The 16,762-nt window shown below is 60.1% G+C and overlaps 1 protein-coding gene across 1 annotated transcript in view; it reads right to left on the reverse strand.

Annotated features, from left to right (window-relative positions):
* CDS2 (CDP-diacylglycerol synthase 2) overlaps positions 1-9,952 on the reverse strand; it is a 38,574-nt gene extending 28,622 nt beyond the window's left edge. The window contains exon 1 of the mRNA XM_029065832.2: positions 9,801-9,952. Within this exon, the coding sequence (XP_028921665.1) occupies positions 9,801-9,854 (54 nt within the window). The 5' untranslated portion in view covers positions 9,855-9,952. The remainder of the gene's footprint in view (positions 1-9,800) is intronic.
* Between the last annotated feature and the right edge of the window lie 6,810 nt (positions 9,953-16,762).

Below are 16,762 nucleotides of genomic sequence, written 5' to 3' on the forward strand. Positions count from 1 at the left end.
ACCCGTGACCTCTGCCTCCCAAGCCCGGGCTCCTTCCACTGAGCCACGCTGCTTCTCTAGTCTGGGAGCTCACTGTGGGCAGGGAACGTGTCTCTTTTATTGTTCTCCCGTCCTCCCCCGAGGGCCTGGCCCAGCGTTCAGCACGCCGGAAGCGCTCGGTAAATAGGAGCGGCGAGTGGGAGCGGCTGGGTGGATGGGCTCCCCGCCCGCGGGGCTGACTCATTTCCTCCGTCCCATCTACCGCAAAACAGAGAAGCGGTGTGGCCCGATGGCTACGGCCCGGACCCGGGGGTCAGAAGGTCACGGGTTCTAATCCCGGCTCCGCCCCCCGCCTGCTGGGTGACCCCCGGGCCAGTCGCTTCACCTCTCTGGGCCTCGGTCCCCTCAGCCGGAATTATGCTGTCGAGGCCGGTCCGCCCCCCTTCCGGACCCCGAGCCCGTCGCTGGGCGGGGATGGTCTCCATCCGTCGCCCAACTCTACGTTCCCAGCGCCCGGTACGGTGTCCTGCACGCGGTAAGCGCTCAATAAACACCGCTGGACGAACGCAACGCCGTCGTCATCACCCGCACACGGTAAGCGCTCGGTAAATAGCACCGAACGGACGGATTCGCTCAGGGTGCGGATCCGACGGTGCCAAGCGGGGGAATGATTCCCGCAGGGCCCCAACCCGGCAGTGCCGTCAATAAATACGACGGACTGGACGATCCCGGCTCCGCCCCTCGCCTGCTGTGTGACCCTGGGCGCGTCACTTCGCTTCTCTGGGCCTCAGTTCCCTCTTCTGTCAAACGGGGAGGAAGGACCGGGAGCCCCACGGGCGACAACCCGATGACCTCGGGTCTCCCCCGGCGCTCAGAACGGCACAGAGCGAGCGCTTAACCGACGCCGTCATTAATAATAATAATACTGTCGGTATCTGTTAAGCGCTTGCTATGCGCCGAGCACCGTTCGAGGCGCTGGGGGAGACACGGGGTTGTCCCACGTGAGGCTCACGGTCTTTAATCCCCATTTTCCAGATGAGGGAACCGAGGGCCCGAGAAGCCAAGTGACTTGCCCGAAGTCACCCAGCTGCCAGGCGGCGGAGCCGGGACCCGACCCCGTGACCTCCGACTCCTAAACCGGGCTCTTTCCGCCGAGCCACGCCGCTCCTCTTCCAGACCGTCGGCCCGTCGGCCGACCGTCGTCGTTATGGCCGTCACCCAAGGAGTCGGGGGGTCCGCCCCGGCCGGCGGCGCCATCCCGGCGGGACCGTTCCCGCGGCTCTCCCGGTTCCAGAACGGACGGCGCCACCCCGATTTCTTACTCTGTTTATTTTATGGCTATTTATAGATCCCCGATTCCATTCCTATTGACGCCTACCCGTTTCGTCTCGTCCGCCTCCCCCTCCCAGACCGCCAGCCCGGTCTGGGGCGGCGACTGCCCCCATCCGCTGCTGGATCGTCCTTTCCCAGCGCTTGGCCCGGTGATCTGCCCCCGCCAAGCGCTCAGTAAATACGACGGGATGGATGGACGCGCTCAGACGGCGCCACGGCGACAACCGACCGGTCGGGCACCCGACGGAGTCCACCCCACCGGAGCGGCGGCGCGGGCCGGCGGGTACAGCCCGGGCCCGGGAGTCAGAGGGTCCCGGGTTCCGACCCCGGCTCCGCCGCCCGTCGGCCGGGTGACCTCGGGCGGGTGGCTTCACGTCTCCGGGCCTCGGTTTCCTCGTCCGGCCAAATGGGGGCGGAGGCCGCGGGCCTCCCGGGGGGCCAGGACTCTGTCATTCATTCAGTCCGATTCGTTAAGCGCTGACCGTCCTGAGCGCTCAGGGGAGTTCAATATGGCGCTTGAGAGTGAGACTCCCCGCCCACGGTAGGCTCGCGGTCCGATCGGCCTGCGTCCGCCCCGCCGCGTGACACGGTGCCTCGCGCCTAGTGAACGCTTAACGGACCCCATTAGGAGAAAGATCACGCTGATAATAATACTAATAAAAAGGTCATCAGAGGCGGGAGCCACGTCCCCCGCCCACGGGATGTTTACGGGACGCCGGGACCGACGGGAAGAGGCCGGTCCACGTCCGTCCCCGGAGCTGGGTGGAGAGGGGATGAATGAATGACGTTATTTAAGCGCTCACTACGTGCCAAGCGCCGTTCTAAGCACTGGGGTAGATGCGGGGTCGTCAGGTTGTCCCCCGTGGGGCTCACGGCCTTCATCCCCATTTTCCAGATGAGGGAACTGAGGCACGGAGAGGTGAAGCCCGTCACTGGGCAGGGGTTGTTTCTCTCTGTTGCCGAACTGTCCATTCCACGCGCTTAGGACAGTGCTCTGCACAAAGTAAGCGCTCAGTAAATACTACTGAAGTGACCTGCCCGGAGTCACCCAGCAGACAAGTGGCGGAGCCGGGGTTAGTTAGAACCCGCGACCTCTGACTCCCAAGCCCGGGCTCTTGCCAGCTTCATTCGTCCGGCCGTGATTATTAAGCGCTTACCTTGTGCGGGGCACTGTACTAAGCGCTGGGGAAAGTATAATATTATTATCGTGGTATTACTTGAGCGCTTACTACCTACAAGGCACTGTACTAAGCACCGGGGTAGATACAAGTTCTTCAGGAGGGACTCAGTCCCCGGTCCACAGGGGGCTCGCAGTCTGGATCCCCGTTTTCCGGATGAGGGAACCGAGGCACAGAGATGTCAAATGAGTTAATGATAATCACGGTAGTTGTTAAGCGCTCACTCTGTGCCGGGCCCCGGGCGAAGCGCTGGGGTGGACGCAAGCAGATCGAGTTGGACACCGCCGCCGTCCCCCGTGGGGCTCGCCGTCTCCATCCCCATCTTCCAGATGGGGTCGCCGAGGCCCGGAGAAGTGAAGGGACCTGCCCAAGGTCACGCCGCAGACACGCGGCGGAGCCGGAATTAGAACCCAGGTCCTCCGACTGCTCTAAGGCAAGACCGGGAGCCCCGTGTGGGACAGGGACCGCGTCCAACCTGATTAACTCGAGGACGACGACGGCATCTGTTGAGCGCTTACTATGTGCCAAGCACCGTTCAAAGCACCGGGGGAGATAGAGGTCAACAGGCCGTCCACGGGGGGTTCACTGTCTTATTCCCCATTTTCCAGATGAGGGAACCGAGGCCCAGAGAAGTGAAGTGACTCGTCCCAGGCCCCAGGGCGGACAAGCGGCGGAGCAGGGATCAGAACCCACGACCTCGTGACTCCCAGGCCCGTGCACCACCCGCTAAGCCACGCCGCTTCTCGCATCCACCCCAGGGCTTGGCGATAATAATGACGTCGGTATTCGTTGAGCGCTTACTACGTGCCGAGCGCCGTTCTAAGCGCTGGGGGAGATCCGGGGTCGTCGGGTGGTCCCACGTGAGGCTCACGGTCTCCATCCCCGTCTGACAGGTGAGGTCACCGAGGCCCAGAGAAACGAAGCGACTGGCCCACGGTCGCCCGGCCGACAGGCGGCCGGGCCGGGATCCGAACCCCCGACCCCCGACTCCCAAGCCCGGCCTCTTTCCACTGAGCCGCGCCGCTTCTCTACGGTGCCCGGGGCCAAGTGATCGCTTAACAGGTCATCAGCGGTATCGCTAAGCGAAAAAGCCTGACGACCCGTATCATTCGTTCACTACTGAATAACGGCGAGTCGATCGACGTAGAGCGAGCGGTTACTGGGGTCGTTCCTCTCATTAGGAGAGGGAGCGAGAGGGCCGGCCCTCCCCCGCCGGGCCGGGAAGGCGTCCGGGAACGACACCTTCCTCCCTCGGCTGGCCCGGCGGGCTCCGGAGACCCTCGGGCTCCTCCCGGGAAGGCGGGCCGGGAAGGGGATTCCAACCGGGGCCGGGCGGGAGCGGGCCAAGCTTCGGACTCGAGGTCTGGGAGTCCGGCCCTCCCTCCCGACGGCGGGGCGCGCTCCGCTCCCGGGGCCCGGGGCCCGGGGCCCGGGGCCCCCGCCCGGCCTCCTCCGGTCAGTCACTCGGTCGGTCGGTCGGTCATTCCGTCATTCGGTCGGTCACTGTCAGTCATTCGGTCCGTCGGTCATTCCGTCAGTCAGTCATCCAGTCGATCATAGTCAGTCATTGTCAGTCAGTCATTCAGTCAGTCAGTCATTCATTCATTCATTCCATCATTCAGTCAGTCAGTCAGACAGTCATTCCATCATTCATTCATTCATTCTTTCAGTCAGTCAGTCAGTCAGTCAGTCAGTCAGTCATTCCATCATTCATTCATTCTTTCTTTCTTTCAGTCAGTCAGTCATTCAGTCAGTCAGTCAGTCAGTCATTCATTCCATCATTCATTCATTCCGTCAGTCAGCCATTCAGTCAGTCAGCCATTCCGTCAGTCAGCCATTCAGTCAGTCAGCCATTCCATCATTCATTCAGTCAGTCAGTCAGTCAGTCAGTCAATCATTCATTCATTCAGGCATTCAGTCAGTCATATTTATTCCCTCGGTTGGGTGACCACTACAGCACTGCGGCTGCTCGGACACACTCAGGGCACATCTGACGTCTGTTTATAACAACATCGGTATCTGCTAAGTGCTTACTGTGTGCCGAGCACTGTCCTAAGCGCTGGGGCGGATACAGATGGTCCCACGAGGGGCTTACATTTTTTCATCCCCGTTTTTACAGATGAGGTCACTGAGGCATAGAGAAGTGACTTGCCCAAGGTTATAAGACTCTCCCCCCACTTCACAGCCTTTTGTTGCAGGCCCCGTCTCCTCCCAGAAGCCTTCCCTGATTGCACCCTCCTCTTCTCCTCTCCCCCCCCGTCCGCGTCGCCCCGACCTGCTCCCTTTCTTCATCCCCACCCCCGCTTACATCCACATCCCTCATCGATTGATTTCTATTCCCGTCTGAGAGGCGGCGCGGCTCGGTGGAGAGGGGCCCAGCTCAGGAGTCGGAGGTCGTGGGTTCTAATCCCGCCTCCGCCACTCGCCAGCTGCGTGGCTCTGGGCAAGCCGCTTCACTTCTCTGGGCCTCAGTCGCCTCGCCTGGAAAATGGGGATGAAGACCGGGAGCCCCCCCGGGGGACCACCTGATGACCTCGCATCTCCCCCAGCGCTTACAACAGTGCTCGGCACACGGGAGGCGCTCAACAGATACCATCGTTATTATTATTATGTCCGTGTCCCTATCCGTAATTCACCCATCTCCGAAAACGTCCGCCTCTATCGACGCCTGTCATCTCCTCTAGACCGTCAGCTCGCCGTGGGCGGGGAACGGGTCTATTTTTCTCCTGTTCTCTCCCAAGCGCTCAGTACGCCGCTCCGCACAAGGTACGCGCTCGAATACGATCGAAGGAAACGGCCGGCTTGAAAGGCGGGGACAGAGGCCCGGCCCGGGCCCCGAAGGTTCGCGCCGCCCCCAGTGAAGCGCTCGATAAACACGACTGAATCGACACAAGGGGAGACGGAAATGAGAAACGGAGACTCCGCGAGCGGAGGGGACGGGGAGAAAATGACGACGACGGCGTCTGTCAGGCGCTTACTCTGTGCCGAGCGCCGTTCTCAGCGCCGGGGGGAGGTGCGGGGTCGTCAGATCGTCCCCCGTGGGGCTCGCGGGCTTCGTCCCCATTTTAAAGACGAGGCAGCTGAGGCCCAGAGGAGCGAGGGGACTTGCCCACAGTCACGCAGCGGACAAGGGGCGGAGCCGGGATTAGAACCCACGACCTGCGCCTTCCGGGCCCGGGCTCTTGCCACTGAGCCCCGCTTAAATGCCCGGGCTTAACGAGAGGTCGGATGGGGTGGGGGCGGGGACCAGCGGGCTCTCCCAGGCGCTCAGTACAGCGCTCGATAAACGGCGGTGATGGACGGGAGAGGGAGAGGTCCCGTGGGCCTTCGGCCGGGAGCGGCTCCAGCGGAATCATTCCCAGTCATTCCCTCCGGGGACCGGAGCTTTCCCAACTCCAGGGACCGGAAAGAGTCGGGAAGTGAGCGAGGGGCTGTTTATCAGCCGCAGAATGAGCCAGCGCTCGCTCTCTCACGCTCTCTCTCCTTCCCTCCCTCCTTGGAACGATTCTATTTTTTAAGCGCTTACTACGTGCCAAGCACCGTTCTAAGCACCGGGGTAGGTTCGACGTAATCGGGTCGGACAAATCCCCGTCCCGCACGGGCCCCATCCCAATTTCCCAGATGAGGCAACTGAGGCCCGGAGGAGTGAAGTGACTCGCCCAAGGTCACCCAGCGGAGAAGGGGCGGAGCCGGGATTAGAACCCACGACTTCCGACTCCCGGGCCCTACCCACTAAGCCAGGCTGCTTCTCCAAAGGGAAGAAAATAAGGAATCAGGTTGTCCCCCACGGGGCTCAAAGTCTTCATCCCCATTTTACTAACGAGGGAACTGAGGCCCAGAGAAGTTCAGTGACTTGCCCAAGGTCACACAACAGGCTAGTGGTGGAGTCAGGATTAGAACCCAGGTTCTCTGGCTCCCAAGCCCGGGGTCTTTCCTCTAAACCAATGCTTTTCTCTCTCTCTCTCTCCCTCCATCCTTCTCTGTCTCTCCCCCCTTCTCTCTCTCCCTCCATCCTTCTCGCCCTCTTCCTCTCTCTCTCCCTCCTTCCCTCTCTCGTTCTCTCCCTCCTTCTCTTGCTCTCTCCCTCCCCTCCTTCTCTCTCCCTCCCCCCTTCTCTGTCTCTCTCCCACCTTCCCTCGCTCTCCATCCTTCCCTCTCCCTCTTCCTCCCTCTCTCCATCCTACTGTCTCTCCCTCCTTCCCTCTCTTGTTCTCTCCCTCCTTCTCCATCCTTCTCTCCATCGTTCTGTCTCTCTCCCTCCCCTCTGCCCCACCTCATCCTTCTCTCTCCCTCCATCCTTCTCTCTCTCCTCCCTTCTCTGCCTCTCCCTCCCTCCTTCTCTGTCTCTCTCTCCCCTTTCTCTCTCAATCTCTCTCTCCCTCCTTCCCTCTCTTGCTCTCTCCCTCCTTCCGTCTCTCTCCCTCCTCCCCTCTCTCCATCATCCTGCGCCTCTCCCTCCATCCTTCTCTCGTCTCTCGCCCTCCCCTCCTTCCCTCTCTCTCCCTCCATCCTTCTCTCTCTCCTCCCTCTCTCCTCCCTTCTCTGCCTCTCCCTCCCTCCCTCCCTCCCTCCTTCTCTGTCTCTCCCTCCCCCTTTCTCTCTCCATTCTCTCCTCCTCTCCCTCCTCTCCCCAGGGGGTCGGGTGGGGGACGGGCAGACCGTTGCCCTCGGCTTCTCCGGCTCCCGTTTCGGATTCCCAGACCCCATCCCCGCTCCCCTTCCGGCGACCTGGCCCGGTGGAAGGAGCCCGGGCCCGGGAGTCGGAGCACCCGGGTTCTCATCCCGGCTCCGCGACGGCGAGTCCCTTCCCGCCTCCGGGCCTCGGTTCCCTCATCCACAAAATGGGGTGCCGGTCCTCGTCCTCCCCTGTCCTCCCTCCCTCCTTCGACCCTAAGCCTCGGGGGGGGGGCGGGGACTACGTCCAACCCCATTCACTTGCACCTCCTCCCCCAGCGCTCAGTACAGCGCTCGATGAACAGCGGTGATGGACGGGAGAGAGGTCCCGTGGGCCTTCGGCTGGGAGGAGCGGCGCGCTGGCGGGGTTCGAGCGGAATCATTCCCAGTCATTCCCTCCGGGGACCCGAACCTTCCCAACGCCAGGGGCCGGAAAGAGTCGGGAAGTGAGCGAGGGGCTGTTTATCAGCCGCAGAATGAGCCAGCGCTCTCTCTCTCTCTCCCTCGACGGGCAGACCGTTAACCTCCGCTTCTCCGGCTCCCGTTTCGGATTCCCAGACCCCATCCCCGCTCCCCGTCCGGCGGCGGGGCCTCGTGGAAGGAGCCCGGGCCCGGGAGTCGGAGCACCCGGGTTCTCACCCCGGCTCCGCGACGGCGAGTCCCTTCCCGCCTCCGGGCCTCGGTTTCCCCGTCCGTCCTTACAGTGGGGAGTCGGTCCCCGTCCTCCCCCCTCCTTCGACCCCGAGCCTCACGGGAGACGGGGACTGCGTCCAACCCCATTCATCTGCATCCTCCCCGACGCTTAGTACAGTGCCTGGCACACAGTGAACGTTTAACACGTACCGTCAATGTTGATTAATAATGGCATTTATTTCTACGAATGCCCGTCTCCCCCCTCTAGACCGTGAGCTCCTGGTGGGGTAGGGACCGTCTTTCGGTTTGTTTTGTCGTCCGTCTCCCCCCTTCTGGACCGTGAGCCCGTCGTCGGGTAGCGACCGCCTCTCTCCGTTGCCCAAATATCCTCTCCCGAGCGCTTGGTACAGTGCCCTACACCCCGTAAGCGCTCAATAAATACGACCGAATGGCTGAATGAAAGTAAGCGCTCAATAAAAACCATCGAATGACTTCACCCGTGCCTTCCCCGGCGCTTAGAACGGCGCCGGGCGCAGAGCGAGCGCTCGGCAAACCTCGCCGCTATCGAGTTCGAGGAGGAACCGTCGAATGCACGGGAGCGGACGGCATCGCCGTTCCTGGACCGGGGGAGCGTGAGAGACGGGCCCGGGAGCGTGAGAGACGGGCCGAGCGCCCGTGACCTGCCCGGCGCAAACACCCGAGCGCCGACGGGCGCATTTGGAAGCGGAGGTCGGCCGGGGAGCGGGGCGGCCGGGATGGGGAATTTCCAGGCAACGCGCCAACTCCGGGAACGAGGGCCGACGGAATCCGGCTCTTGGACTTCTCGGGGCCCCGACGTCGCCGCCGGGCTCGGCGGGAGAGGGGGGCGGAAGCCCGTCGCGGGCCGGGAACGCGTCCGTCCATCGCCGCGCCGTCCTCTCCCACGCGCTCGGCACGGCGCGCTGCACGCCGTAAGCGCTCGACGGATACGACGGAAGGCCCCGAATCCGGCACAGCGTCCGGCACGCCGGGACCTTCCGGCGAGCGGCGGAGTTATTCTTATTATCGTTATTTCCCCCATTTCCCGTGGCCGATCCCCGCGGAATCCCCCCCAAGAAGGCGGCTTTCGTCGGTGTCCGTGGGGGAGCCCGGGCGAGGCTTTCTGTGGCGCTGGCGGGCGGCTGGGGGGGACGGACGGGGGGGATGGATTGGGGGGAGGAGGAGGAGGAGGCCGGTGCCCAGGTGTGCACGCACCCCCCCTCCACACACACACACACACACACACACACACTCCCACCCTCACCCCCACGCTCTGGCCCGGCCCGGGGCCCTCGAGGGAACCAAAACATCCTCCCTGCTGCAGGCCTGCAGCTGCACGATCCTCCCCCCCCCCCCCCCCCCCGTCCTCCTCCTCCTCCTCTCCCTCCCTCATCGCCCTCCCCCCTCCTCCCTCCCTCCCTCCCTTCATCCGCCTCCTCTCCCTCCCTCCCTCCCTTCATCCGCCTCCTCCCCCTCCCTCCCCCCTTCATCCTCCTCCTCCCCCCCTCCCCCCTTCATCCTCCCCCCCTTCATCCTCCTCCTCCCCCCTTCTCCTCTCCCTCCCTCCCCCCTTCATCCTCCTCCTCCCTTCTCCTCTCCATCCTCCTCCTCCCTTCTCCTCTCCATCCTCCTCCCCCTCCCCCTCTCCATCCTCCTCCCCGCCATCTTCCTCCTCCTCCCTCCCCTCTTCATCCTCTTCCCACCCTCCTACCCCTCCCTCCACCCTCCTCCCCCCTCCTCCCCCTCCCCCCCCCTCCCCCTCCTCCTCTCCCCTTCCTCTCCTCTTCCCATCCCCTCCCCCCTTTTTCCTCTCTCTCCCCCCTCCCCCCCTCCCCCCCCCCCCCCGCTCCCCGTCCCCTGCTCCTCCCCTCCGGGCCCCCGGGGGGCGCTGCCGCCCGCATGCGCAGAAGCAGGCCGGACCCCTCGCCCCCCGCGGTCCCCCCCCCTCCCCCGCCCCCGCCCCATCTGTCCGGGGCCGGCGCTGACCTTGTCTTCCGGCGTGGGGGGCGCGGGGGCGGCCCGCTGCCTCAGCTCCGTCATCGCCGCTGCAGACTCGCCGATACCCCACCGGACCCCGAACCCCTTCTTCTTCTTCCTCCTGCTCCTCCTCCTCCTGCGCCTCCTCCTCCTCCCGCCCCGCCCCGGGAGGGAAGCGCATGCGCCCGCCGCGAAACGGGGCCGAGCCCCACTGCGCACGCGCCGACACCACGGGGGGCGGGGGGGGGCCCTGCCCTGGAGCGGAGATGGCTGCGCATGCGCCTGCCCAGAAACCGGGCCGAACTCGACTGCGCACGCGTGAAGTGCACGGAGGGAGGGGGCTGCCCCGGAGGGGAGATGGCTGCGCATGCGCCTGTCGGGAAGCCGGGCCGGGCTCGACTGCGCATGCGTCGACAGCGACCCCCTCCCCCCCCCGGGGGGGGGGGGACCGCCATGGAGGGGAGTTGGCTGCGCTTGCGCCTGCCGGAAATAATAATAGTAACGGTATTTGTCAAGCTCTTACTCTGTGCCAAGCACTGTTCTAAACGCTGGGGTAGGTACGAGGTCATCAGGTGGTCCCACGTGGGGCTCAGTCTTCGTCCCCCTTCTACGGACGAGGGAACTGAGGCGCGGAGACGTGAAGGCACTTGCCCAAAGGCCCACAGCCGACAAGTGGCGGAGGCGGGATTGGAACCCACGACCTCTGCCTGCCTCCCAGGCCCGGGGCTCTTGCCACTGAAGCCACGGGATCACGGGGCCGAGCTCGACTGCGCAGGCGCCGACAGCCCATGGGGGAGGGGGCGCCCTCTCGCGGGGGGACAGGGCTGCGCAGGCGCCTGCCGGAAAAACGGGCCGCTCTCGAGTGCGCATGCGCCGACCCCCCCCCCAGGGGGATGCCTTCATTCATTCATATTTATTATTATTAATAATAATAATAATCTTGGTATTTGTTAAGCGCTACTATGTGCAGAGCACTGTTCTAAGCGCTGGGGTAGACACAGGGGAATCAGGTGTTCCCACGGGAGGCTCACAGTCTTCTTCCCCATTTTCCAGATGAGGTAACTGAGGCCCAGAGAAGTGAAGTGACTCGCCCACAGTCACACAGCTGATAAGTGGCAGAGCTGGGATTCGAACCCATGACCTCTGACTCCAAAGCCCGTGCTCTTTCCACTGAGCCACGCTGCTTCCCAAGCAGCGCCTACTGTGTGCAGAGCACTGTACTAAGCGCTTGGAAAGTACAATTTGGCAACAAAGGGAGACGATCCCTACCCAAAACGGGTTCACAGTCTAGAAGGGGGAAGACACATCAAAAAAATAAATAAATTGTGGTATTTGTTAAGCACTTACTATGTGCAGAGCACATGGGGGATACAAGGTGAGCTGGTTGTCCCATGTGGGGCTCGCAGTTTTAATCCCCATTTGACAGATGAGGTAACAGGCACAGAGAAGTTAAGTGACTTGCCCAAGGTCACACAGCTGACCAGTGGCAGAGCCGGGATTAGAACCCATGACCTCTGACTCCCCAGCCCGTGCTCTTTCCACTGAGCCACGCTGCTTCTACTCAAAACGAGTAGAAAGGCATCAATAGCATCAATATAGGTAAATAGAATTGCAGGTCCATACACATCACTAACAAAATAAATAGAATAATAAATATGCATTAATATACACAAGTGCAGTGGGACGGGAAGGGGGGTAGAGCAGAGGGAGGGAGTCGGGGCGATGGGGAGGGGAGGAGGAGAAGAGGGAAAGGGAGGGCTCGGTCTGGGAAGGCCTCCTGGAGGAGGTGAGCTCTCAATAGAGCTTTTAAGGGGGGAAGTGGGCTAGTTTTCTTCTTCCCTCCCTGACCGTCATCTTCGACTGTTCTCTCTCCAATGGCTTCTTTCCCTCCCTGACCGCCATCTTCAACTGTTCTCTCTCCAATGGCTTCTTTCAAACATGCTTTTGAACATGCCCACGTCTTCCCTATCCTACAAAACCCTTCCCTTGACCCCATGGCTCCCTCCAGTTCCCACCCCATCTCCCTCCTTCCCTTCCACTCCAAACTCCTCGAGCGAGTCTTCTCCACCCGCTACCTCAAATCCCTCTCCTCCGATCCTCTCCTGGCCCCCCTCCGATCTGGCTTCAGTCCCCTTTGCTCCACGGAAACTTCCCTCTCAGAGGTCACCTATGACCTCCTTCGCGCCAAATCCAACGGCCTCCATTCCATCCTCGTCCTCCTCGACCTCTCAGTTGCCGTCGACACCGCGGACGGCCCCCCTTCTCCCGGAAACGTTCTCCAACCTCGGCTTCGCCGACCCCGTCCCCTCCCGGGTCTCCTCCTCCGTCTGCGGCCGCTCGTTCCGGGTCCCCTCGGGGGGCTCCTCCTCCGCCTCCCACCCCCTCACCGTGGGGGTCCCTCGAGTCTCACTTCTGGCTCCCCTTCTCTTCTCCATCTCCGCCCCCTCCCTCGGAGAACTCGCGCGCTCCCACGGCTTCGACTCCCGGCTCTGTGCGGATGATTCCCGAATCTCCCTCTCCAACCTTGATCTCTCTCCCTCTCTGCAGTCTCACATCTCCTCCCGCCTTCAAGACATCCCTTCTTGGCTGTCCTCCCGTCCCCTCAAACTCAACCTGTCCAAAACAGAACTCCTCGTCTTCCCACCCAAACCCTGTCCTCCCCCAACTTTCCCCTCCCTGTAGACGGCACCACCGTCCTTCCCGTCTCACAAACCCATAATCTTGGTGTTATCCATGATTCCTCTCTCTCATTCAACCCGCATCTTCAGTCTGTCACTAAATCCCGTCGATCCCACCTTCACATCATCGCTAAAATCTGCCCTTTCCCCTCCATTCAAAATGCTACCACGTTAATCCAATCAAACAAAAACCCGTCCCCGTCGGCTCTAAAGCCCGTCCGTCCCCCGGCCCCCTCCGGCCTCCCCTCCCTCCTCTCCTCCTCCTCCTCCACCCCGGGCCGCACACCGCGCTCCTCCACCGCCGCTCGCCTCCTCCCCGGGCCTCCGGCTCGCCCGGCCCGCCGCTCGCCCCCGGCCCCGTCCCGCCTCTGCCCTGGAAGGCCTTCCCTCCTCAAATCCCCCAGACGACGACTCTCCCCCCTTTCAAAGCCTTACTGCAGGCCTCCCCTCCTCCAGGAGGCCTTCCCTGACTGCGCCCTCCTTTCCTCTTCTCCCCCTCCCTTCTGCATCACCCTGACTCGCTCCCTTTCTTCATCCCCCATCCCCATCCCCACACCCACTTACGTCCATATCTGTCATTTTATTTATTCGTAACGATGTCTGTCTCCCCGCCTCTAGACTGCCAGCTCACTGTGGGCAGGCAATGTGTCCGTTTATTGTTGTATCGTCCTTTCCCAAGCAGTTAGTACAGTGCTCCGCGCACAGTAAGCGCTCAATAAATACGAATGAATGCATGAATAACATGTCGTCTGCGAAGATCCATCATGGGATATGGAGGCTCCCTCAGGAATTATTCCGTGGCAGCTTCCAGTTCCGTCTTGTCCGCAAAAACTGCAAGTTAGACTGTGAGCTCCCTGTGAGCAGGGAATAATAATATTGGTATTTGTATTTGTTAAGCGCTTACTATGTGCGGAGCACCGTTCTAAGCGCTGGGGGAGATACAGGGTAATCAGGTTGTCCCACGTGAGGCTCACAGTCTTCATCCCCATTTTCCAGATGAGGTCACTGAGGCCCAGAGAAGTGAAGTGACTTGCCCACAGTCACCCAGCTGACAAGTGGCAGAGCCGGGATTCGAACCCATGACCTGACTCCCAAGCCCTGGCTCTTTCCACTGAGCCACGCTGTCCATTCGGTCCTTGTATTGGACTCTCCCAATAATAATAATAATAATGGTGATGTATTTGTTAAGCGCTAAATGTGTGCCAAGCACTGTTCTAAGCGCCAGGGTAGACACTAGGTAAACAGGTTGTCCCACATGGGGCTCACAGTCTTCCTCCCCATTTTAAAGATGAGGGAACTGAGGCACAGAGAAGTGAAGTGGCTTGACCAAGGTCACACAGCAGACAAGTTGGCGGAGCCGGGACTAGAACCCACGTCCTCTGACTCCCAAGCCCGGGCTCTTGCCACTAAGCCGTGTTGCTTCTCCCAAGTGCTTAGTACAGCGCTCTGCACACCGTAAGCGCTCAATAAATACGGCCGACTGACTTGAAGCTCCAGCATGGCACGCGGTGGCTCCCTCAGGAGCCCCCTCTTTTCCCTCTGCTCTTCCCCCTTCCCCTCCCCTCAGCACTGTGCTCATTTTTATATATTATTTATTACCCTCTTAATTTTGTTAATGAGGTGTCCATCCCCTTGAGTCTATTGATCTTGACGATGATGGCTTGCTTTTGTTTTGTCCTCTTTCGCTTTGCCGACTGTCTCCCCCGATTAGACCGTGAGCCCGACATCGGGCAGAGATTGCCTCCATCTGTTGCCGAACTGTCCATTCCGAGCGCTTAGTCCAGTGCTCTGCACCTAGTAAGCGCTCAATAAATACTATCGATTGAATGAATGAATGATTCCACGGCTGCTTCCAGTCCCGTGACCGTCCGTGAAGATGTTTTGGGGTGAGTAGGTTTCTCGGGGAAGAGGGAGGAGGCTAATCCAGTTTCCTTCAGACTTCTTATCGGTCCAAGGCAGCGGCTTAGCTGGCCCCGAAATGGGCGGAGGGGCCTGTAAGGATAAAACCTCTGCCCATCCTTCTTTTGGGAAATAAATGGCATTTGTTAAGCGCTTACTATGTGCCAGGCACCGTATTAAGCGCTGGGGTAGATACAAGTTAATGGGGTCGGACGCGGTCCCCGTCCCCCTTGGGGCTCACAGTCTTCGTCCCCGTTTTACCAACGAGGGAACCGAGGCCCAGAGAAGTGACGTGACCCGCCCAGGGTCACACCGCAGACAAGTGGCTGAGCCGGGATTCGAACCCAGGTCCTTCTGACTCCCGGGTCTGGGCTCCACCCATTAGGCCGCGCTGCTTCCTCACTGATGGTTTTTTTGAGGTCAGTCAGTGGGTCAGATTTATTGAGCAATCGATCAATCGATCGATGGTAATAATAATAATAATGTTGGTATTTGTTAAGCGCTTACTATGTGCCGAGCACTGTTCTAAGCGCTGGGGTAGACACAGGGGAATCAGGTTGTCCCACGTGGGGCTCACAGTCTTAATCCCCATTTTACAGATGAGGGAACTGAGGTCCAGAGAAGTTAAGTGACTTGCCCACAGTCACATGCACCCTCAAAAAACTCCTCACTCTGGGTTTCAGAGCCGGTCCGTCACCTTGCTCCCTTCCACCTCCCCTCCCTTCTCTCCTTCTCCATCCCGGTCCGCTCCCTCCGCTCCTCTGCGGCCGCTCACCTCCTCCCTGGGGTCGCCTCCTCCGGGAGGCCTTCCCAGGCCGAGCCCTCCCTTTCCCTCCGCTCCTCCTCCCCTCCCCATGGCCCCGACTCCCTCCCTCTGCTCTGTCCCCTTCCCCGCCCCACAGCACTGGTGGATATTTGTATATATTATTTATTACTCTATTTGCTTTATTAATGATAAATAGATATATCTATGATTCTGTTTATCTATTTTGATGGTATTAATGCCTGTCGACTTGTTCTGTTTGGTTGTCTGTCTCCCCCTTCTAGACTGTGAGCCTGTTGTTGGGCAGGGATTGTCTCTATCTGTCGCCCAATTGTAATAGTAATAAAAATGATGGCGCTTGTTAAGCACTTACTACGTGCGAAGCACTGTTCTAAGCACTAGGGGAGCATACAAGCAGCGTGGCTCAGTGGAAAGAGCATGGGCTTTGGAGTCAGAGGTCATGGGTTCGAATCCCTGCTCTGCCACTTGTCAGCTGTGGGACTGTGGGCGAGTCACTTCACTTCTCTGGGCCTCAGTGACCTCATCTGGAAAATGGGGAGGAAGACCGTGAGCCCCACGGGGGACAACCTGATTCCCTTGTGTCTACCCCAGCGCTTAGAACAGTGCTCTGCACAGAGTAAGCGCCTAATAAATACCAACATTACAAAGTGATCAGGTTGTCGCACGTGGGGCTCACAGTCTTCATCCCCATTTTACAAACGAGGTCACTGAGGCCTAGAGAAGTGGCTTGCCCAAAATCACACAGGTGACTAGCAGCGGAGCGGGGATTCGAACCCATGACCTCCGACTCCCAAGCCCGGGCTTTTGCCACTGAGCCACGCGTACATTCCAAGCGCTTAGTACAGTGCTCTGCACACAGTCAGCACTCAATAAATACGATTGAATAAATGAATGAATGAACCGGGCCTCGTTCCCGCCCGTCCCGCCTTCGACCTCCGTCCTGCCTCTGGCCTGGACGCCCTCCCTCCTCACCTCCGCCAAACTCACTCTCTTCCCCTCTTCAAAACCCTACCGAGAGGTCACCTCCTCCAGGAGGCCTTCCCACACTGAGCCCTCCCTTTTCCTCCGCTCCTCCTCCCCTCCCCGTCGCCCCGACTCCCTCCCTCTGCTCTACCTCCTTCCCCGACCCCCAGCACTTGTCTGTATTTGTATATATAATAATAATAATAATAATAATGTTGGTATTTGTTAAGCGCTTACTATGTGCCGAGCACTGTTCTAAGCGCTGGGGTAGACACAGGGGAATCAGGTTGTCCCCTGATGTAAATATATCATTTATTACTCTATTTATTTTATTAATGATGTGTCTATAGCTGTGATTTTATTTATATTGATGCTACTGATGCCTGTCTACTTGTTCCGATGTCTGTCTCCCCCTTTCCAGACTGTGAGACTGATGTTGGGGAGGGGCTCTCTGTTGAATTGTCCATACCAAGCGCTTAGCACAGCGCTCTGCACACAGTGATCGCTCAATAAATACTATCGAATGAATGAGTGAATGAATTTTCCCGTAACCCCGCCTTCGCTTAGTACAGTGCCTCGCACATAGTAAGCGCTTAGTAAATCCCATAATTACTATTAAATACAGGATCCCATCTCTGTCTTGCTTT

The sequence above is a fragment of the Ornithorhynchus anatinus genome, chromosome 5 (genome assembly GCF_004115215.2).
Source record: "Ornithorhynchus anatinus isolate Pmale09 chromosome 5, mOrnAna1.pri.v4, whole genome shotgun sequence".
NCBI lineage: Eukaryota > Metazoa > Chordata > Mammalia > Monotremata > Ornithorhynchidae > Ornithorhynchus > Ornithorhynchus anatinus.